A 23,765-nucleotide genomic window follows, 5' to 3' on the forward strand; every position below is an offset into this window, starting at 1 on the left:
TCTGTTATATAGCAGCTAACTACACTGGAAGCCCCAAAGCACTGCCCATTGCCCTCAGAGGCAAAATTGTCCCCCAATGGGTTCCTATCAACACCCTTTATTAGAAACTGGAGGGACTTTACAGAGGCAGTATTTACCACAGGGTTGTTTGAACTGCAATCTCTGAATTTCTTTTGGTTTTAGGCACTTGTGGGAATCATCAATGTCACTAAACACGAGTTCATTTTTCATTGAAGACAGTTTGCCTCGCTCCCTACACATTGGCCACGCCTTGTCATAACTCATGAACCATTTGATTCAGCAGACTTTTTCAGCGATGAAAGGCAGGTGTCGTGTGACAAAGGCCCACTCCTTATACTTTAGCCACAGAGTTCAAGTGGTTGCGTATGAATGTATGCACATGTGGATGCATGTGCATATACGAACACTGGTTACAGCTATTGTAAATTTGTGCTTATTTTGATTTTGATTTTGATTTTTTTACAAAGGCTTCATGTCCGGCATTTTTTTAAAATAGACTTTCAGCAACCATTACATATTTACACAAACTTTTTCCTTTCCACGAACAATTTCATAATCTTATCATGTTCAAGTCCCAGATTGTAACAGAAGCCTGTTATTGTTCATTTTGTTTTACTAGAACTATTTGATATTTTCATTCATCAATATTTATTATTACGTATAATTAATGTTACATATTTTATTATATATTAATAAAAAATAATCAAAATCCAGATTTCATTTTATATCTGCACCAACAGTGAAACACAATCTCTTAATGAGTGTGTATGTATGTTATGGTTATTCTGTGTTGACAGGGTGCAAAATTTTTAATACATGTCTATTATATTTCTAATACATTTGTCTTGTGTTGCTCTTTCACGTAACTGAGCAGAAGCGCAAAAAATTAGGCTGCTTCAAATTATTTAAAGAACGTACGTGAAAGGGGTCTCTGGATGAGAAAAAAACAAGAACATCTCTGTCATCTGTTACCAGGGCAACATAGTACGTTAACACCAAAATGAGAATAGAAGCTAAACACACAAACATTGGAGTCAGCAAATACAAGCTATTCTAGCACTGCAAATAAGACAGTGATCAATTTATTTGGTTCCAAATAAATCGCCCCAGTGTGGGAACCAGTGGCCTAGCGTAAAACACAGTAACGTAGAGATGACTCGCTCCTGAAGGCTCCTGTCTGGGTTTTCTTTCCTACCGCACCTACGGTAAAGGATTCTCGACAGCAAAGATGGCGGCCGAGCGGCGTTGAGTCTTCTCTGTAATGAGTTACAAAATTTGGAGTATTTGCTGAGTTTTCTGCCGAACAAGGAATCCAAGCGCATGCCGAACAACTAATTTCGTGGAAGAAATGTTGTAAAAGTGGGAATAAAATCTCTTCACAACGAGTTGGCTACCAGAAGTCGCTAGTTTACCGTTGTAGCGCTGGTGTGCATCGCCGCAGCTAAGTGCTCTGTATCGTCATTGTAAAATGGCTCCGGTGCAGATCGGGTCAGATGGGCAGCTCGTCCCACTCGGAGGTCCGGTTGTCTCGGGTCCACAGCCACCACCACCCGGGGCCCCGGCCACACAAGGGGTTCGACTGAGCCTGCTTATTGAGTTTCTCCTCCAGAGGACCTATCATGAAATCACTCTACTAGCAGAGCTGTAAGTATCATTCTAGCATTGTAGGCCTCAAAGCTAACTATGATAACCGGCGGGCTAATCGGCTAACTAACGGGTAATATACTGAGAGGATGCTCCTTTTCCAGACTCCAAAATAAGTTTAAGGGGCTGATCACGTTGGGACCAATTAAGAAGCATATTAACAACAAGCTCTAAATTGGACTACATTTATAAGCTTTGTTCAGTGAGGGGGCGTACCGGTGAACATCATCATCATATGTTAAGTTAGAGCTAACTAATGGTTTGTTAAACAAGAAAAGTGTTTGTATGGAACGATGAATATGTGAGATGCTTGATGGTGGAAAAAGTATTCAGATCCTTTACTTAAGTAATAGTACTAGTACCCCACTGTGAAAATACTTACCTATAACTTGAAGTCCTGCATTCAAGTCGTGTTACTAAAAAGTATGTAAGTGTTATCAGCAAATTGTACTAAATGTAAAAAGTAAAAGTACTCATTGTGCAGTAAAATGGTCCCTGACAGTGTTTTACCATTATGTATGATGTTCTTGTACTAATACAACTGCTGCATTGATGTGTATGTTGCGTTTTTCTGGTGCAGATGCTTAAGATTGAGCTCAGTACTCTTAGGTAGTTTAATTTACAGTAGGGTTGCAATTTTTGTGCATTCTCCCGAATCAATAGTTGAAAATGTTAATAATCGATTAATTGATTAAGCATTAATAATGAATAAGATGCAAAATGCATGTTTTTTGTTTTATTTGGGAAACATTAATTCAGTAAGCACAAACACTTTAAACAAAGAATAATAAAATAAGGCTTTCACTCTAAATGGCTGCTCCTATCCTCCTGTCCATATTAACTGGTTCAAGCAAATCAAATAATCCCAAGATTAAAGGGCATCCCCACAGAATGATCCTGCCAACATGCTTCACAGTGGGGATGGTGAGTTTGTGGTGATGTGCAGTGTTTGGTATCCGCCAATCACAGCGTTTAGTCTGATTTTTTTTTCGCTTGACTGTGGAGTCTCACACTTGCTTTTGGGTGAACTCTAGCCGAGCTTTCTTTAACAGTGGTTTAAGAAAAAAAAAAGAAAAGAAAAATTGCAGAATGCGCAATTTTTCTTATCCGATTACTTGATTAATCGCCAGAATAATCGATAGATTACACGATTACTAAAAGAATTGATAGCTGCAGCCCTACTGGAGATACATGGCTTTCACTGGGGATACACTACCTCAAATACAAAGGGCTTTTAAATCATGATATTGCGATGGTCAGAGGTTGATATTTGATAACTGTCAGCCATCATGATGGACAAGTTCAACCCTTGCTCAGAGTTTGGGAAATAATATGTTGAGCTCTTTACTTTGAGTAAAGGTGAATGACAGCAATCAAATGTTTTAATGTTATGTTTGTTTGATTTTTTCTAGACTTCCAAGAAAAACGGACATGGAGAGGTATGTTTCTTTGAATTTTATGCATAACTTCTTTAGACACTCATTATGTTAAAGGGATAGTTCATTCCAAAATCAAAAATACACATTTTTCATCCGACCTGTAGTGCTATTTATCAATTTAGACTGTTTTGGAGTGAGTTGCCAAGTTTGGGAAATATCAGCTGTAGAGATGTCTGCTTTTTCTCTAATATAAAGTAGATGACTAGCTGCACACCTCCTTTTGCACAGTGAGGTGGTTGGCAGGTGTAGTTCAGTAAAAATAAAATAGTCTCTGCATTAAACTGTTCACAACAAGGTCTGTGGATTATTTTGAGCAAGTGGGTCATGATTTCTAGAAACAAACATGCTTTGGAATTTTTCAAATTTAGGTTTTTGGCACTTTGAGCACCACAAACCAAGTGCTATCTATTTATTTAGACTTGCCCCAAAACTTGGCAATTCACACCAAAACAATCTAGACTGATAAATAGCACTACAGGTTGGTGGAAAATATGTATTTTTGATTTTGGGGAACCTATGCCTCTAAGTCGTCATTTTAAGTTCTGTATAACTATGATCACCTGTTTCTTTTTCAGGAAAATTGAGATTGTCCAGTTTGCCAGTCGTACTAGGCAGCTATTTGTGCGTCTGCTTGCCCTAGTGAAGTGGGCAAGCAATGCAGGGAAAGTTGAAAAGTGTGCGGTATGTTTTCATTTAACTTCCATTATACCACTCTGTATAGCTGGATTTTAATGATGCATTAGAAATTGCCTTGTGTCCATCAGACAGTAATCAACTTATTCTTTTCCTCTCCGGCATATCCATGGTAACAGATGATTTCCAGCTTCTTAGATCAGCAGACCATCCTGTTTGTGGATACAGCGGATAGGCTGGCATCGCTGGCCAGAGATGCCCTCGTACATGCTCGTTTGCCCAGCTTTGCCATCCCCTTTGCCATTGATGTTCTCACCACAGGGTCATACCCACGCTTGCCCACATGTATACGAGTAAGTCTGTTAAAATTTTTTCCCTGCATGTTAAGATTGATAAACTATAGTCTTGTATGAAAAACAAACTTGTGGCTTTAAACAGCGGTCTCTTTTGTATGTTCGGTGTGTCAGTACAATTCTTTCTGTGTCAATTTGTGTAGGATAAAATCATTCCTCCAGACCCCATCACTAAGTCTGAGAAGCAGACCACCTTGAATCAGCTTAATCAGATACTACGACACCGCCTTGTCACCACAGACCTACCACCCCAACTAGCAAACCTCACAGTTGGTAAGCAGCTTGTGTAAAGCCACTATGATGTATTTTCTTAAGCAGTTTGCTTTCAGCTGTATTGTAATGAGGAGATAATTATGTATATATTTGCGTGTCTGTTTATGTAGCTAATGGGCGTGTAAAGTTCCGTGTGGAAGGAGAGTTTGAGGCCACTTTGACGGTGATGGGAGATGACCCTGATATTCCCTGGAGGCTGCTGAAGTTAGAGATTTTGGTGGAGGACAAAGAAACTGGAGGTAAGGCATCCAATCATCCAGCTCTGCTGCGCATCACAGTTGTAGCATTGACAATCTGATAGATGATATACTTAATTGCTAATGTTTTTCCCGTTCCCTTTCAACTGGTTTGTCTTTCACCTCATTCCCACACTCCGTCTACCCCACTGACAGATGGTCGAGCCTTGGTTCACAGTTTGCAGGTGAACTTCATCCATGAGTTGGTCCAAGCACGTCTGTGTGCGGATGAAAAACCCCTACAGGACATGTACAACTGCTTGCGTATCCTTTCTTGGTCTTTCTCTATCTGCGCGGGCCCACACACACACACACACGCACACACACACACACAGGCATTTTGTATAAGCTCTGCACAAAACCACTTGGCTTTAATCCCAGTCTGATGTGAACCACTGCAGTAGGGCGGGAGTGTGTGTCAGAGCATATAGAGTATTGACTGGTCAAGCAGACGCATACAGCATTCCAATGAGAAACACAGCTGCAGAATTGCATCCTTCTTAACCCCCTCCTTTTTTTTCATTAGTTCTCAAACACAACACAACTGCCTTTTGTTACTGACAGGGAAAGAGCAGCACTGTTCTCACTATGACTTGTCACCCAGACAGGTCATGTGAGGTGTAATAAATTCCTTATGGAGATGTGAAGATGTGTGTTTCCAGCACCTGTTCTAAGAAACTGGTACATTTTGTTTAATGACTCAACTTTAAAATTATAGCTACATAATCCAAGTGTACCATCATGTCAGCATCAAAACAAGTCACCTAACATTTGTATTGTCAGGCAGTGATAATTGTGCCATTCATCATAGTATTGTCACCCATACTAGGAATTAATATTTTTTCCAAAGATGAGACATTTTCTATACTGGGAACAGCACATTATTGTGCAAAATACACTTGTTCAGCTACAGTGAAAAGGAATTGGACATTTCAAGAAACATTAAAAGAGAAACATGGGTTCCCAACCTGACTGATTTAGTGTATGACTTAATGTTATTAATAATTATTAGGGAAAAAGAATGACATTTATATTAATCAACATTACAATGAACATCGTATAAGCTACGCATACAGCTTGGAACTTTCCCACAGCTGTTAGGATAAAATGTAAAGTTCATTGTCTGTGATCTATCACTGTCTGTCTAATCAGCCTCATGGAAGTGATCATTTACAATTCTTCATTGTATAAACAAATGAAATTGGTTACAGCAAGTCATTTGGTGTTTTCAAAGTTATTTGAGAAAGCTGATACATGCACATGTGATTCGCACAGCAGACTTTATATTTACTTTATACTTTATATACTAACACTATGACATGCACAGCAGACTGCTGTCTCTGCATGTCATAGTGTTAGTATATAAAGTTCAGATGGACTCTTTATTATAGATGTCTTTTCTCAGTTCTGCTCTGTGAGAGAATCGTTTGGCCCTTTGAGTGTAAATTCATCATATTCTTTTTTTTTTTTTAAAGATTATTTTTTGGGCTTTTTGCCTTTATTGTTATAGGACAGCTGAAGAACAGGAAAGGGGGTAGAGAGAGGAGAGAGGGGATGACATGCAGCAAACGGGCCGCAGGCAGGAATCGAACCAGCAGCCGCTGCAGAGGACTGATAGCCTCAATACATAGTCGCCCTACCAACTGAGCTATAGGGGCGCCCCAAATTCATCATATTCTGAATTTTGCCCATTGAAGTGTAATGGGTGAAGTATAAATCCAGTGTTCAATCATACTTTGGGCTCTTACTTGGAATTTTTGTCTGAGATTCCAAATTTTGAACTTGAACTCGTTCCCTCTACATTGTTCAGTCTTTTGAAGTACTTCCACGCAAAGCTAGTGGCAGAAATCAGTTTGTTCTAACCAGATTTAGATGGTAGAGCCCACAGGTTGTGTGTTATGTGTTTGAATTCATGCAGCTTCGTGGTTATTAATTAGTTAATTAAAAGTTTCAGTGTATTCCACTGGCGCAGGCATACACCTGTTGATTATGTTTTGAAAAGTTAACAAGGTCCACATATTTTCTGATTATATTCCCATATGTTCTAAATGTTTTTCCTGTTATTATATTTCTCAGGAAATGAGAAATGGTTTGTATGGGTATACCCAGCCATTCCGTTTCCTGGGATTAAACCCTCACCCATACCTGTAGGAAGGAGAGGATTTGTTCTGATCAGACATTCAGAGTCCCTATCGCTCATCAGTCTGTGGTAAAACATAGAGAGAAACAACAGCTTATTAGCATTCATGCTAATATCAAAGAACCTAATCAAGCATGCAAGCTGAGCACGACTGTGCTTATCACAATGCTAATCAGTACATCTCTGCTCTGCCTTTCCCCCACCAACGCTAGCAGTGCAGCTTACCGTGTCAAAGAGCAGTCTGTGTTGGACACAAATACCCCTTTTACCAACAAAGTGTATGTGTCTTGAGGATATGTGTGCGAGTGTGTTTTGAATGTTAATGAAAAGTTGTGTATAGTACTTTATCTCTACTCACCTGGGCTTGGTATTTTCCCACACTGTGTCTTCTTTAACCACACTGTTTCCAGACTCCTTCTGTCTGTCACTGCAGCTAGAGGTGCTCCACTCGCAGACTCTGATGTTGATTAGAGAGCGATGGGGAGACCTGGTGCAGGAGGAGCGATACGTACCCGCAAAATACCTCACCCTGTCTGTCTGGAAGTAAGGCTTTATGAACTGCCCTCACATACATGTACAAGACCTAAATGTTCTCAAAAAGTGATAAAAATTTAATTATGAGAGAAAGCTCACAGGGACAAACAGTTTTCATTTCTATTCTCTGTCGTTCTGTTTGTTCTTTTTGTTCTACAGCCAACAGGTTTTGGGTAGGAAAACAGGTACAGCGTCAGTACATAAAGTCACTATCAAGATTGATGAATCCGATGGATCAAAGCCATTGCAAATCTCTCATGAGCCTCCTCTCCCTGCTTGTGACTCCAAATTAATGGAGAGAGCTATGAAGGTAAGGAGGACATGTGTTTTATGTATGGGGAAGTATGGCTTACATAATATTACAATTTAATAATGTTTGATTTTTCTCACTCTTTCTTTAGATCGACCATCTGTCAGTGGAGAAACTTTTGATTGACAGCGTGCATGCCCGCTCCCATCAGAAGCTACAGGAGCTGAAGGCCATTCTGAAGGCCAGCAATCCCAGTGACAACTGTAAGTATTTGCTCTTTCGCCATTAACAGTTAAACACATTCTTAGGTATATATATTGAACAAATGCACAGAAACCAGTGTTGTCTCCTACAGCAGATGCAGCCATTTGCCAATCAGTGACGAAAGTTAAAAAAAGAAGCATGTTTAGGATGCAGGAGGCATCATTTTAATGCCAAAAAATGTAAATGGTCTTAATTATGATGAATTGCATGGTGAAAATGATCATTAACTCATAGAGATGCATTCTCTCAGGCATCTCCCATTAGCCCTCTGTCAGCTAAAGTACTGTAACCATGGTATTATTAGAGGGATGTTACAATACCAGAAATTTAGCAGTCAGTACCGATATGAGTGAAATTCCATAATTCTCGATACCCGATTCAGTACCACCGTTAAAAAACAAAAATAATAATAAAATTCAGCCAGTGTTATACTGCTTTGCCACCAGACATAAAAAACTCTTCTGAGCCTCCAGCATTAATGACAGGAGGGAATATTTACCAAGCCTGATGCAAGTCACTGTCAGGAGTGCATGTTGCCCATGTCTGAAAAGTAATGGAGTACAAAAGTGATTTCTGCTGCTGAACTTTGAATAGAAATTGAATTTAGAGTGCAAGCAGTAGTTTTGAATGTGCTGATACTAGTCTGTTTCAGAACATTAATTTGCAGGAGTTTAAGTTTTTTAAAACATGAAATCATGGTTAGATATTAGTTTGTTACCCAAGTACTTAAACGTAAGTGCTTGTATAATTGACCTGTCATCAATATAAGAACAGAGACAGTGATCTGTGACATTGTGGATTCATCCTCAGCTTAATCACATGTACACATCATCCTTCCTTATAACACTGTGGACATGAGGCAGCTGTCAGGCTGTCAACGAATCCCTCTGCACGGAAACTGTTACTGTGCATAACTGAAGTAATCATTGTTTAATTTGTATAACACACTCATCGATGATTTCTTGTGATTGATCACACTGATGGAGCATTCCTATCATAGTTATCACATACTATTGGAGTTGATGTGTATATTTGTGAGTGAGGATAATTTCAGTACAGCTGAAACAACTTTACGACTCTAAAACTGGACTAAATGTAGTTTAAAAGTGATACTGTGCATTTGTCTAAATGTGATTTTAAAGAATTTCATGTTGAAATATTTACACACGTTGAAATATAGAATGCTGTTGAGCACAATTTTAGAATAAAATAGATTTACAGTCAGATGTAACCTAGATCATGGTGAAATCATTATTACTGTGTCAGACTCTGACTTTACAAGTAAGTATAGATAAACTATGTCACTTACATGTTTGTTCCATAAATCAAATATAACATACGGTTGAATTCCAGCACAGTAAAGAATTTCATGTTGGGTAAATGATGAATGAGTGGACTACACCGCATCGTCATACATTCATATTCTACCTTAATTAAAAAGGAGGTGCTGCATTTTGTTTATCTGTTGCCATAGTGAGTCACAGAATCAGAGCTCTATTGATGATAGCTTTCTTGCACACACTTAGTTTGGAGTTCACATACTCAGAGTTGATTGAACTAACTCTGATCAGCTGTTCTGGAACCGAAAACTTTCTATCTCAGGCTTTATCAGCTCAGAATTTAAGCCTGTTTTCTGAAACAGGTCCCAGGATAAGGATTTTTGTTTTGTTTTTCTTTTCAACAAGTTGTGGGGGACCTGTCGCTGCAGCTGCATTTGTCGCCATCTTCAGCATGTAGTAGGCGTTCTTCTTCCTTTGGCATTTAATGGCAGACTAGAACACTTGTAGGCGTATGTGCTGTCCCTGTCATTTCCGGAAGAATTCTACCCCAGTACCTACATCACTGTAGAAAAACAAGTACCATTACATTTTTAGAATTTTGGCATCAACTTGCTACCAAAGTATTGGTTCTTGTGACATCCCTAATTCACACTTGTGTGTTTGTGTATTGCAGCATTGATTGAAAGGAGATACTTAAGCTCATGTTTGTGTTTCACTTCAGCATTCATCGAGACGGCTTTACCCACACTTGTTATTCCAATACTGGAGCCCTGTGGTCGCTCCGAGTGCTTACACATTTTTGTAGACCTGCACTCCGGCATGTTCCAACCCATGTTGTATGGATTAGGTAAGTTAACTAATAACTATTGTTTGATCAACATTGGGTTGGTCCTTGAAAAGTTTTTCTTTCAGGTTGTGTTCATTTGAGAGTTTGGTTTTTAATTAACAATTTGGCTGGTAATATTGGTATGATGATTCAAATGCATAATTAGTTTCTCTGTGTTTCTACCTTTACTGTTTTTTTGTGCTCAGCTCTGTGAAGATAAAACCCGAGTTTGTTTTCTCCCTAGATCAGTCCATGCTGGATGACATTGAAAAGACCATTAACGATGATATGAAGCGCATTATATCTTGGCTTCAACAGCTGAAGTAAGTCCACATCCTCAATTTTCAAATTTATATAAACATGAGATGTATATTCACAGTTCATGGTATAAATTACTTTTTGGCACAGCCAAAAATAGCAGAGGCAGTTTAGAGTCAACAGTAGGAGCCAGAGTCTGACGCCTGTGTCTAGCTTGTCAAAATTGACTAATTGCAGTTAGTACAGTAGCTGTCAGTAGCAACACTTGGCTAAGCAAGTGGCAAGATGGGTGTTGAGAAGTTTTGCCAGGGCACTCAGTCTTGCACTAGTGAACAGTGTGAATGCTGTGAGAAAGAGTATGAGTGATGAGCCATGGACCTTTTTGTAACCCAGACTCTTTCTCTCTCTCTCTTTGCCAAGGTTCTGGTTGGGGGAGCAGCGCTGTCGACAGTCTGTGAAACACCTTCCCACTGTGTGTACTGATGTCCTTCACCTGTCCAACTCGGCTTCTCACCCAATCGGCAACTTGTCCAAACACAAACTCTTCATTAAGCTCACACGTCTTCCGCAGTACTACATTGTGAGTTCCTTAACCAACATTACTAAAAAGGGTGAAACCAAAATAACATCCAGAAAAATTCCATGATAAAAGTTAAAAAGTTATAATCTGCTTTCATTTTTATGTCCTCCTCCAACTGTCCATGTTGTATCTTTACATTTCCTTCTACTCATCTATTTTCTGTAGGTGGTGGAAATGCTTGAAGTGCCTAGCAGTCCCACAGCATTGCAGTACAAGTACTCTTTCCTGTCTGTGTCTCAGTTGGAAGGAGAGGATGGACCCATGTGTGCACAGCTTTTGCAGCATTTCAAACCCAACCTAGAACACCTTGTTCAGGATACCACAACAGGGAGAGGGGCCCGACCTGGGACAAAGAGAAAGGTAGTCAGTGTTAGATTAGTTATACTATAAATTAAGGATATTTTTTTATTTGACTCTGCAAGATCTTCATGCTACCCAACTCCTCAGAGCTTTTTACCAAACTAAGAGGAACAATGTGTAACAATGTTGTGTCCAAAAATGAGTGCAGCAGTACAAATAGCGAGTTGGAGCCATAGACAGTATATTACATTGGTTGAAATCCTTTTTAATATACAATCTGTGGTTGAAGCAAGTTGTTTTCCCTGCCCCTTCCTCCCCAGACTCGAGGAAGGTCAGGCAGGCTACAGGAACACAAGGGCTAGATGAACTTTGACGTAATGTAATTTGACAATAGCAAGTAACGATGAGTTCTACACTGTAAGTTCATCAACCGTTTGTAATGGTCATTGACAGCCTGCTTTCTGCCTGCCTGACTCCGTGAATATATAGCTTAATTTAACAATTATAAACATCTAGACCTAAATAAACACCTACTCAGTTGGCAGACATTCTGCATTAATTTTAAGTCTAATTAATGTGAACTAGGCAAACAATAACACAAATTACGGGCCAGAATAGAAATTTCAAAGGACACCACAGCTGTAATGCTGTCAGAGAAGCGAATATTTCAGCTTAACATGTTTCCTTAATATCTGGTGACATATGGTCATTTTCTGATTTATTACAGAAAATATATTACTGATTTCTCCTTTAACATCATGCTTTAAGAAGTACATAAAAGGTCTCCATTATCTTTAATGTTGACTTTTTTGACATCATTTCTTTAATCCACATTCTAATTCTTGTCCCCTTTTTTGAGTTTTAATGAATGTAGTGCTGACTGAGAGATTTGGACTGGCAAAGAAGATGTGGCTTGGAAAAGTGAATAATAAATGCTCTGTCCACCGTCGCAAGCTGTTTACAAGGAGCAGGGGACAAAGACACATTATACAATGATAACATTTTAGAGTTAATGTTCTTGCCTAATAGAATTATAAATGGCTCCACTTCTGGTGTTGCCCTGGCAGCTACATGGTTAGGATAAGATAAACCTTTAGTAATTCACTGAGGGGAATTCAGGTGTAGGCTGCAACATAACCAAACATAACATAGCCCAGCTGGATAATTTAAAATAAATGAATGTCCTTCAGTGTGTGATTTGTTTTTGTCTCCATTACTCTGTAGATGTCTGGGGACCAGGGGGACCCAGAACCAAAGAAGCCTAAGCGGTCTGGAGAAATGTGTGCCTTCAACAAAGAGCTGGCTCACCTTGTAGCGATGTGTGACACCAACATGCCTTTCATTGGCCTCAGAACAGAGGTAAGTCAAATTGCTCAAGCAGTTTAATTCATTCATCATCATCAGTCATAGATGTGTCTTGAAAATGTCAAGGATGGCTGACACAGTCAAGAGTTTTCTAGCTAATGGTGCGTGTCTGTCTTTGAATAGCTATCCAACATGGAGATCCCAAACCAAGGCGTCCAAGTAGAGGGAGATGGCAGCAGTCATGCAATACGTCTACTGAAGTAAGACACACAAACACACATGCATCCATTTACTGTGTGCACACACAATGACAGCCAAATGTAATTTTTCTTCAGAGTATCATCTTCAAAGAATTGTTCTATCCTGCAGGATTCCTCCCTGTAAAGGTGTAGGAGAGGAGACCAGGAGAGCTTTAGAGCGCTCCCTGCTAGATTGCACCTTCCGACTGCAGGGCAGGAACAACCGAACCTGGGTGGCTGAACTGGTGCTGGCCAACTGCCCTCTTAACAGCACACACAGCAAGGAACAAGGTACACACTACATACAGAATACATCAACATCAACTTTTTTTTTACCTTGATTTATCCTGGAAAAAAAATTGAAATTAAAAATCTCATTCATCCAAAAACCCTTAAATCAAACTAAGGTCATAACCTAAGAGCAGAGTGAAACCATCAAAGTAATGCAACCAGCATACACCCTATGATGTAATGTGTAGCAAATTCAGCACCCGGCCGTAAGATTTATAAAAACGTAGTATGCTAAAATGTCATCATTTCCTGCATTAAACATTATGTGCTTTGCTTAAAATATGGCCTTAATGTGAATATGAAGAACTGTCTGCATCTGCTACATGACTCAGTGTGTCACAAACCCATCTGTCCCCCTCTGTTAGCCTCTACGCGGCACGTATATCTAACTTATGAAAACCCTCTGTCGGAGCCGGTGGGCGGGCGGAAAGTGGTCGAGATGTTCCTTAATGATTGGAGCGCCATCAGTCAGCTCTACCAGTGTGTCCTCAACTTCTCTCGTGCACTGCCAGGTATGTGCATGGTCATCTGTAAAGCAAAGATTGCACTTGAATGTAAAGAAATGACTGGTGATCTTACAGGCATACGGATTTGCAGTGAAGGTGATATGTGTATTGTGGCCTGGATTCACTTCTGTTTTAAAAATGTTTAACCCGGAGTACTGACACTGACCTTACTAAGTTAGAGCCACATGCACACAGAAATATGCACATAGTTGAAGTTATAGTTACTTAAAGGGATAGTTAGGTTATTTTTGAAGTGGGCTTGTATGAGGTATTTGTTCATAGTTGGTGTATTACCTACAGAAGATTCAGGTCAACTGACCACCAGTTTGGAGGAGAGAGGAGTACCAGCACAGAAGCTAAGCAGTTTAGCAAAATGCAAAATGTATTTTAGCCACTTAAAAAAGGCCCATTGAAAATATTCAGTATCAGTTAAATTGTAAGCAATATTAAGTAATATTTTCACTGCTTTACCTTGCTCTCAGACAGCCTTTCCCAACAGGAAATTGCTGTTATTTAAGTGAAATACCACTCTCTCCAAATCAGAAAATGATGATTTTTACCTTGCAGAACATGGTAGTTGCTGGGCTACTGCTGCCTTAATCTGTTAGTTAGTTTGTTTTATTGTGTGACTTTGGTGGGCCCCAACTAACCTTTTAAAACACCAAAGTCACAGAATAACACAAACTAACAAAGTGAGGCAATGGTAAACCAGCAACTGTGGTGTTCTGCTAGGTAGAATTACTCATTTTGCCAATTGAGCCTGGTTGTTTTGGAGAGACAATATTTGGCTGCGATAACAGTGGTTTCATGTTAAAGAGAGTTGTCCAGTGGCAAGATAAAGCGGTGAATACATGCTAAATATAGTGTATACTTCAACAGATGGCTCATTTTTTTTTATGTGGCTGAAGTAGGTTTAGCTGCTGACCCTGTCCACAGCAGTACATTGCTTAGCTTCCTTCACAAGTACTCCTGCTGCTTCTCTAAACTAGATGTGTACAGATTACTGTCTCTTGTACTTAATACACTGACTCTAGATACCTCATACAACCCCACTTTATAGAACCTGGACTACCCCTTTAAGGCTTTTCTTTGTCAGTCACTCAGTGTTGAATTAGTGCTTGGCAAAAGAAACGCAGCAATGTAATACAGCTTCATATTGTGACTGCTTCCCCTCAGAGATGCCATCTTACCTGAGCCTGTTCTCAGAGGTACGGCTGTATAACTACCGTAAGCTGGTGCTGTGCTATGGTACCACCAAGGGCAGCTCCGTCACCATCCAGTGGAACTCTGGCAGCCAGCGTTTCCACCTTGCCCTGGGAACTGTGGGGCCCAACTCTGGCTGCTCCAACTGCCACAATATCATCCTCCATCAGCTACAGGAGATGTTCAACAAGAGTCCTAATGTGATGCAGCTGCTGCAGGTACACGGTGGCACAGTTATGAAAATGTGCATATGTGCTTGTTAGATCTGATTAAGTCATAATTTCAATTGACTTTTAAGGTTCCTAAAATGTGTTCCCTTAATCTTCATGTGTTGGAACTATGTGATAAATGGGGCTTGGTATTTTGCTATGAATAAATAAAAAAAAATAGGTAAGTATATTGGCTGACATCTCAAAATATGCAACTTGCCTTCCCTTCAACTTTCTGATATTCTCTGTTTTGTTCATGCAACAAAATCTCTTGCCAGCATTACTTCGTCCTCTGTGCTGTGACCTCTATTTCTCTAATCACATACAATCTAGTTTCACTTTAGTGTTCTGTCTAATTTCCTGGATAACATTTCTTTTTATCGTCTTCCTCAGGTGCTCTCAGACACACAGGCTCCTCTGAATGCAATCAACAAGCTACCAACAGTGCCCATGCTGGGCCTCACCCAGCGCACCAACACTGCCTACCAGTGCTTCTCCATCTTACCCCAGTCAGCCACACACATCCGCCTGGCGTTCCGAAACATGTACTGCATCGACATCTACTGCCGCAGCCGTGGTGTGGTAGCCATCAGAGATGGAGCCTACAGTCTTTTTGACAACACTAAGATTGTGGAGGGCTTCTACCCTGCTCCAGGACTCAAGGTATACCTGATTTGAAGGCAGAGTGGTTTCGTCAGCTAATAGACTGATGTGGGAAAGGGAATCTCTTTAACTGATGAAAAAAAAAATCCTCCTATAGTTCTTATACACATGCATTAGAGAGTGTAAGTGTACTGATCCAAAATCCAAAACTTAATAGATAAACGAATAGTTCCACAAATTTTAGAAATGCGCTTATTTGCTTTGAATGGGTTAGATGAGATACCACTGTCATGTCTGTAAAGTAGTGATACATAGACTACATTTAAAACTGCAGGCACTGTGGTTAATCTGCGGGTCGGCCACATACCCATTTCCTTTTCAGTGCACACACAAAAGTAAATGTAACTACCTATCTCAACTGCAAATGAGTCAGACACGTTTTTCACTTGTAGAAACGCTCTTGGCTTAATCTATGCAGCTGTCTACACTAGCCCTGTGCATGTAAATGAGACCTATGGAGTTTACTTAGACGTTAAGTCTATTTTTTCACAATGTGTACTAAATACGAGTTTGATGTCTAGTAAAAAGGCTCTGAATATATATTCTACGTAGAGGTGGAGCAGAGTGTGCTCCAGAGCCAGAGAGCAGTTCACTCTGCTCCAGTTTGTAATCCCACAGACTCTCCCTTCGCTTTACCTGAAGGGTTAGAAGCAAGACGTGAACTTCTTGAACTTTTGCAGTGTTTATTTGTTGGCAAACTGTAAATTTACTGCCACTAGACAACTTCATTGCTGAACTGTAAACCCTCTGCTCTGATTGCCAACACCTGTCTGCTCTGAGTGTAGCCACTGGCCAGCACTCTCTTCTTAAAATTTCTCTCTTTTGTTCATCCATGCCCTGTGTGCACACAGACTGCCGTCCCCATGCCACAATCATGCATTATGTTGATGGAAAAATAAATCAGGAATATTCACACATATCAAAGGAAAACCGCACAGTCCACAGATAGTTTGGCTGCTCATTTGCAAGTGGGCACCTTAAAATGCATAGGTAAGACAGGTCCCATATAGACAGATGCTTCATTGTAGCGTCATCATCATGTGAGCATGATGCTGATGTGACGCTTGTGGTCTAGATGAGGGGTAATGAAAATAATACAGTTTCACGATCAACAAGTTACATGTTTATGGTCCATCTTTTTACAAATAACCTCTAAATTCTGTTCTTCTCATCTTTCCTCTGTCTAGACATTCCTGAATATGTTTGTAGACAGTAATCAGGATGCTCGCAGACGCTCTGTCAATGAAGATGATAACCCACCCTCACCGGTGGGTGTAGATGTGATGGACAGTCTGATGAACCAGTTGCAAGCTCAACAGCAGCCACAGACGATGAGAGGGGGCGCGGGAGGTGTCTATCCTCCTCTCACTTCACCCCCGCCAAATTACCACGCTAATGTAACTCCCTCACCATCCATGATGCCCACGCAGTCACCAGGTAATAGAAGGCTTGGAACTTGGTGTTTGTCCAAGTATGTGTGAGTGAATGATATCCTGTATTTTGTTTTTATCATCTGAGCTTGTCAGGCTGCCATACAGGATTACAACCAACAGACAGACCATTGTTTTTTTTAATGTGTCATTGCTGTCATCAACCTCCTGCTGCCTTATATATTTTGCGCAAGCACAGATTGTGTGAATGTCACAGAGAACGAGAAAGAGCAACCTTGTGTGCCCATTTTAATTTTGTTAAACCATGAGATCAGTTGTACTTCTCATGCAACATGCACACACCTCACAGCCGAGAGGGAACAAAGCATGCATTTAGTCCTGCTCCTTCCATTCCTCTCCATCTCAGCCCGCCAGCCACAGGCTGCAGCCCTTCCGCCCTGCTTCAGCACGTGTGTACATGAGTGTGTGTGTGTGTGTGTGTGTGTGAGAGAGAGTGTGTGTGTGTGTAAAGAGAACTTGTCAACCTCAGAGTCTGATGAGCCATTTGCCGTGTGTGTGTGTGTGTGTGTGTGTGTGTGTGTGTGTGTGTGTGTGTGTGTGTGCGTGTGTGCGCGCATGCGTGTGTTTGTGTGTGTGTGTGTGCGCGCGCACAGGGAACATCCATGCCTCTGGCTCCCCTAGTGGAGCTCTGAGGGCACCTTCTCCTTTCGGGCCCACCCCGTCTCCATCTTCTCTGGGCATAGCTATGGGCCAGACCAGCTTTGCCAGTCCCCACGGTAAGCAGCAGGCCTTGTTTTATAATTCTGGTCTGCTGGGTGAGGGCTGGAATGGGCTGAACTGAACATCTTCACTAGGCACTTAAGGGCTGCAGACACTAGTGAGCATATAACAAATGGCCTGTGGTTAGTGGGCACACAGTGGTGTATTCATCTGACTGTTTGATGTTGTATATTAAGCGTTGTGTTGTTGCTAATAGCCGTCTCTCCTTCACCCTAGGTGCTCTGGACCCCAGCTCTCCATATGCCATGTTGTCTCCCAGCCATAGGGGCCAGTGGCCAGGCTCACCCCAGGTCTCAGGGCCTTCTCCTGGGGCAAGGATCCATGGCATGTCACCTGGAAACCCATCCTTACACTCACCTATCCCTGACCCACATTCTCCACGTGCTGGGACCAGTAAGTACAGCTGTCTTGGTGTTTCCTCACCAATACTGAAATCATTAGATTTGTTTTTGTTTTTTTGTTTTTTTATTGTGACCAAGATATATACTAAGTGAAACCAGGGTGGCTACAGGTTTTTAAAAGGTCTTAAATTGTCTTAAATTCACATTTACTAATTAAAAAGGAATAAATTGTCTTAAATTCCATATGGAAGGGTCTTAAATACTTATTTATTTATTAAATTCTGTAAGCATGGTCTAAAATTCACTCCATGTACAATAGCCCTGCCTTCTAAATTGCATATTCTTTCAACAAAGTACAAAGTACAGTATGTAGTCTGTAAACAATTGTGACATATGACTTGTGACATATGACTTTGTCATAACATGGCAATGTGTGTGTGTGTGTGTGTCTATACACACACACACATATATATATATATATATACACACACACACACACACACACACCAGTGTAACCAAAATGTGACCAGATGCAGTAGGACATTGTAGTATTTTTAGCATATTGCATTTGACATGTGGTGTATTGAACATTTTCTGGCATACTAATTAGTGTAGTAGTATAGGCATTGGAACACACCCTTAATTTTTAGCGATATCAACAAGAGTTACATTTGTAGGCCTCTGTTATCCTGTTACAGTCTGTTTTTGCTATTTGTATTCACAAACTTTGTCCCCTGTTGGCCACTAGCGTCTGCCTGGAATGTATGGGGGTGCTGTCTGTTAGCTCACATGCAAACGCTACAGCTTCTGTGGATTTACTTTATAAATAATGTGTATCAAACCTTGCTGTTTAATTAAGTGCCCAACTTAACCAATATTTGGGCAAAAGGTGAACTGTATATAGTGGAACAATCATTATGAAGTTGAATTCATTATGACACCAGAATGTCTGCAAGCTAAATGAGGCAGGATGGTATTTACCTACTATTTAAAATCCATGTATAAACTATTTAACAAAACCACAACAATAATAAAAGGATCTAAATAACTTTCAGTATAGAAATTGGGAACTCTGTGGTGGACAGACTATATAATACAAACTGGGTGACACTGTTTCTAAATAATCAATCAGAATTTTCTCTCCCTCTTTCTTTGTTTTAGGTTCACAAGTCATGCCTACCAGTATGCCTCCACCCCGCAAGCTACCTCAGCGCCCCTGGGCTGCCTCCATTCCTACCATCCTCACCCACAATGCCTTGCATGTGCTTCTGCTCCCTTCACCCACTCCCTGCCTGGTGCCAGGCCTGGCAGGAAGCTACCTCTGCTCGCCGCTGGAGCGCTTTCTGGGTTCAGTTATTATGAGACGGCACCTACAGAGGATCATTCAGCAGGAGGCCAACGTAAGTGTTGCACAGAATGTCTTGATGAGGAGTGATGATTCTGTGGTGTTTTTTTTTTTTTTTATGTGCTCCTAATGTACCCTATCTTGCCAACTCTCCTGCAGTTATCTATTGTGAACTCTAATGAGCCCGGGGTGATCATGTTCAAGACCGATGTGCTCAAGTGCCGTGTGGCTCTCAACCCAAAGAACTACCAGACGCTGCAGCTCAAAGTCACTCCAGAAAACACAGGTCCCTGGTCCCAGGAGGAGCTTCAGGTGCTGGAGAAGTTCTTTGAGACACGGGTACGTATAAATAGCATCCACTTAAAGACTAATTCATACGTTTTTCAACAAACACATAAATTTAAGCAAATTGAAGGCATCAACCAAAATAACCTAATACCAGGTTGTATTGAAACTTCTCCAGTCAGATGATACCTGTATTTGATTTTTATTGTTTTGCTCACAGCAAGTCTGCAAGTCAGTGCACTTCTTAGATTTAATGTGACAAATTGTTGATCCTCTATCACAGCATGGCAACAGTGTGGTGTACTAGACTAGAGTTCAGTGTGCCATGATGCCACCAAAACTTTCGAAAGTGTGGCTGTACTACATACCTGTGGCAACTAATAAAAATAAGTGCATAAAATGTGGAAGGTTTATTTCAGCAATGCTTTGACTCAGATGATGGGTAATGAGTTTAATACTTTATTGGTAACCATGTTACTTAAAGAGTACTTAAATTATAGTTTTTTAAACGATACCCAGCCCTACTGATGTTATTATTCTGTTGATTTATCTGCTGTTGTCCTCTTTCTAGGTTGCTGGTCCTCCTTTCAAATACAACACTCTCAATGCCTTCACAAAGCTGCTGGGGGCGCCCACTAACATCCTGAGGGACTGTGTGCGCATCATGAAACTTGAACTGGTGGGTAGTTGTTTCTTTTTGTTACATACATGTATTAAATCATGTTTGTGTATGAGCCTCATCTGTGAAATATGTTCAATATATGTATTTCCACAAAATGTAGAAAAGAACAGAAAATGACTGAGAACCCTACACAGTTGTGTCTACTTGCAAATTTGAATTCAAGATTTAAATATGCAAACTGAATAAGACCCTCTGCGCTTCTTTTCTTGTACAAGCTGTCAAATAACAGTGGAAACATAGCAACATGAATAGAACAAATACACATATCATATCACATATCTTTAGGACTCGCAGTAATTTATTATAATTATACAACATAGAGTTGTACAATGAAATTAGAATTGTGGTTCCTTCATGCTACACACAAAATACAGTATACATACAGGTAATTGAAATCAGAATGGAACAGGATAAAATCTAAAATAAAATAATATGTAGGCCTAAAATTATTTACAAATATATATATATACATACAGGAACTCGTGTTTACCCAGGAAATGATGGTGATGATAATGTGGTAAACATGTACACATAAAAAGTTTAACATCTGAGAAACATTGTCCATCAACTGTGAGTTTGTGAACAAAGCATTATTAATGTAAACATAGTCCTCTCCTTGTCCTACCAGAATCTTTCATATTTGTTTAATTTAGGTCATTTCTTTGTTTTATATAAATGATTGCAAGTGCCTCTGTGTTTCTAAAATACTATATAATAAAAACCTGTTTCTCTGCAGTTCCCTGACCAGGCTGCACAGCTGAAGTGGAATGTCCAGTTCTGTCTCACCATCCCTCCCAGTGCTCCCCCCATCGCCCCTCCTGGAACTATCGCTGTGGTGCTCAAGTCCAAGATGCTCTTCTTTGTAAGTCGCAGCACGGCCTCATGATTATCTCTCCACAGCCAGTTAAAATCTGTGTAGCATCATTTGAAACATATAGACCAACCTGAGCATGTGTGTTGATCTATTCTGCCTCACAGCTGCAGCTGACCCAGCGTATCCCAGTGCCCCAGGAGCCAGTGAGCATTATTGTGCCCATTGTGTACGACATGGCCACAGGACTCACTCAGCAGGCCGACATCCCCAGACAGCACAGCTCCTCTGGGGCTGCAGCACTCATGGTCTCTAATATCCTGAAGCGGTTCAATGAGCTGCACCCTGCTAGACAAGGTGAGACTCACACACTGATGAACACTGAATAATTTACCAAAGTGAAGTTGAAAATTGGCATATTGCATTTTGATAAGAATTGTGAATTTAGTTTTTAGTTTTTGTTTGGTTTTACCAAACAAATGTTTTAGTCAGAATTTTCTCAGATAGTTTCATTAACTGTAATAGATTTTGCTGAACAATGTTTCTCCTGGCTGTAAAATTCCAGTGAGAAGTAAATAAGGCTTGAGGTATGTGAGCTAGTCATCTAAGCTGAAAATTGTTACTGATACATTCTTTCATATGATACAAAAAGAGGTGCATACATCATTATTGGTGTTCAGACACTGGTAATGGTTAATTCCTGTCAAAACTGACTTTTTATCTGTTTTGTTTTTGTCTGTCTTTTGTTACTGAGGTCTTCTGATAAATTCAGTATAATATTTCACTCAGTAGAACTCCAGTTTAATAAATCAGCAGGTATAAAAATGTGTAAACTGCTGTGTTAAGGCAGAAGAGCATTGTCTGGAAAGCATCATGTTTCTCATTCCACATCGAGCTAGAATTAATATGGCATCATGTTTAATGTTTGCTGAATTACTCAGCGTCTGTCTCACTTACTATCATCTTAAATTATCCACCCAAACAGAGTCCGCTATTTCATTCCATCTTTACCTATGAAAGGCATAATGAGCAGATTTTTTTTCACAACTTTTGTTGTCAGTATTTTTTTCATTTAAGTCATGAAATAAAAGGGCATCAGCAAATATTGTCAAAATTTCCATCTGCAGAATGAACACTGTACTGAAACTGTGCTGTACTGAAACAAGTCTTGACTGAATATTAATTTTCATTATCTGTTCATGATGCAAAATGCCCTTGCTAACACTGAATATTATTTTTATATTTCTTTCAGGTGAGTGTACGATATTTGCTTCTGTTCATGAGCTGATGGCTAACCTCACTCTACCACCCGGCACCCGTCAGTAAAAACAGTTTCAGAGCCACTACTGGAACACAACTGGAATCCTTTTGAGACTGAGGATGGGTCCATCTCTGAGATTAGGACAGTTGTGTTCCCAAGATGTCAAAATCCAGCATGTGTCCTCTCTGCTTCAGCCATTGGACTCTTGACCTGATGTGTAATTGCTGTTGTAAAGGGAGTAAAATGTACAGTTGTGGACTACAGTCTTTATTGTTGATAAAAGCTTACAAATAAGATTTGCCATTAAGGTAGATCTTGGATGTGGGGGGCAAAAGTTGATGCAAAAGGATATAAATGTTATTTTTCCTCCATGTGCACTTGTAAACAAGATTATCTATTGAAATTAAGGTTGTTTACGAAAATATGTACATTGTTGTATATTTGAGTGTTGAAAAGAATCAGGTGAGTTAGATTTTGCTAGATAATTGTCTTCAGTTTTTCTTTCTTTTTTTATATAATGCCAGACTATTATTATAGAATGAGATCTATTCCTTAGCACACTATTTAAATGTCTTCTTGCCTTTACTTCCTCTGCATTTCTTTTCAAACTTTCACTTTGGATACTGTAAAACTGTGACAAACTTTATAAGCCAGTTGTATTTTTATTAAGACATATTTTGAGTCCTGATTGAAGGATTTGAAACGTCCTGTCTGACTTTGCTATTTAATAAATCAAGCCCAGAGTTGGTTTGTGCTTTGAGGATCTTCCACTGGCAGTGAGAAATACTCAGATTATTAACTTTAAGGTCCATTGTGTAAGATTTACAGGAATTTATTTACAGAAAGTGAATATAATGTTTAATTATGTTTTCATTCATGTATAATCACCTGAAAATTAATCATGTTTTCGTACAAACCAAACACTGCCTGTAGATACAGCCATTTGCACTTTGTGTGAGTTTCAGTCACCAATAGGTTTTTTAACATGCTTGGAAGGGGAGGGTGAGATGAGGCATTTGCAGTCTACAAGCTCAAATTTAGGTACACACTGATCCGTCAAATAAAAATAACAAAAGGCTGTAAATAATAATTAATATTAAAGTAAATGTCCTGCTTCAAACATTTAACCAAAACAGAAGTACATAAATAGTTATATTTGTGTGTATGAAGTATGAAGAGTAAATACTCATCATGCAGAATAGCCACTTCAAAAGTGTTATATATATATATATTTGTTTTTATACCGTGATATTTCAGCTGCATTCCTATTTTACTGTTCCACTCTTTTCAGCATTTTCCACTTCAGCTAATACTTGAATGTCACTCAGCTGAACCTAAACTGACCCCTCCATTTTATTGAATACAATTTCATCTCTTTCAGTATTTCAGACCAGTTCAACTGCAAATTTATTACCAGCAAAT

The 23,765-nt window shown here is 39.8% G+C and overlaps 1 protein-coding gene across 2 annotated transcripts; it reads left to right on the forward strand.

The window, feature by feature from the left end:
* The first annotated feature begins 1,216 nt into the window (after positions 1–1,216).
* Positions 1,217–23,113, forward strand: med14 (mediator complex subunit 14). 2 transcript variants are annotated; one of them, XM_084724845.1, is made up of 29 exons: positions 1,217–1,665; positions 3,078–3,104; positions 3,680–3,785; positions 3,917–4,090; positions 4,234–4,363; positions 4,474–4,602; positions 4,756–4,863; positions 7,150–7,282; positions 7,433–7,583; positions 7,675–7,786; positions 9,789–9,914; positions 10,138–10,216; positions 10,572–10,731; positions 10,897–11,091; positions 12,256–12,390; positions 12,520–12,596; positions 12,706–12,866; positions 13,232–13,378; positions 14,549–14,793; positions 15,178–15,447; positions 16,635–16,884; positions 17,492–17,614; positions 17,835–18,011; positions 19,121–19,359; positions 19,464–19,643; positions 20,161–20,268; positions 21,008–21,133; positions 21,250–21,439; positions 22,335–23,113. In XM_084724845.1, exons 1-29 carry the CDS (start codon positions 1,490–1,492, stop codon positions 22,406–22,408), a joined length of 4,308 nt encoding a protein of 1,435 aa, XP_084580971.1. In that variant the 5' UTR covers positions 1,217–1,489; the 3' UTR covers positions 22,409–23,113. The 2 variants fall into 2 exon arrangements, with proteins under 2 accessions (XP_084580971.1, XP_084580972.1); XM_084724846.1 differs by lacking the exon at positions 17,492–17,614 and having other exon boundaries at positions 1,218–1,665.
* Positions 23,114–23,765: the final 652 nt, after the last annotated feature.

Source organism: Lutjanus erythropterus, chromosome 8 (genome assembly GCF_056507025.1).
Source record: "Lutjanus erythropterus isolate fLutEry1 chromosome 8, fLutEry1.hap2, whole genome shotgun sequence".
Classification (NCBI taxonomy): domain Eukaryota; kingdom Metazoa; phylum Chordata; class Actinopteri; order Lutjaniformes; family Lutjanidae; genus Lutjanus; species Lutjanus erythropterus.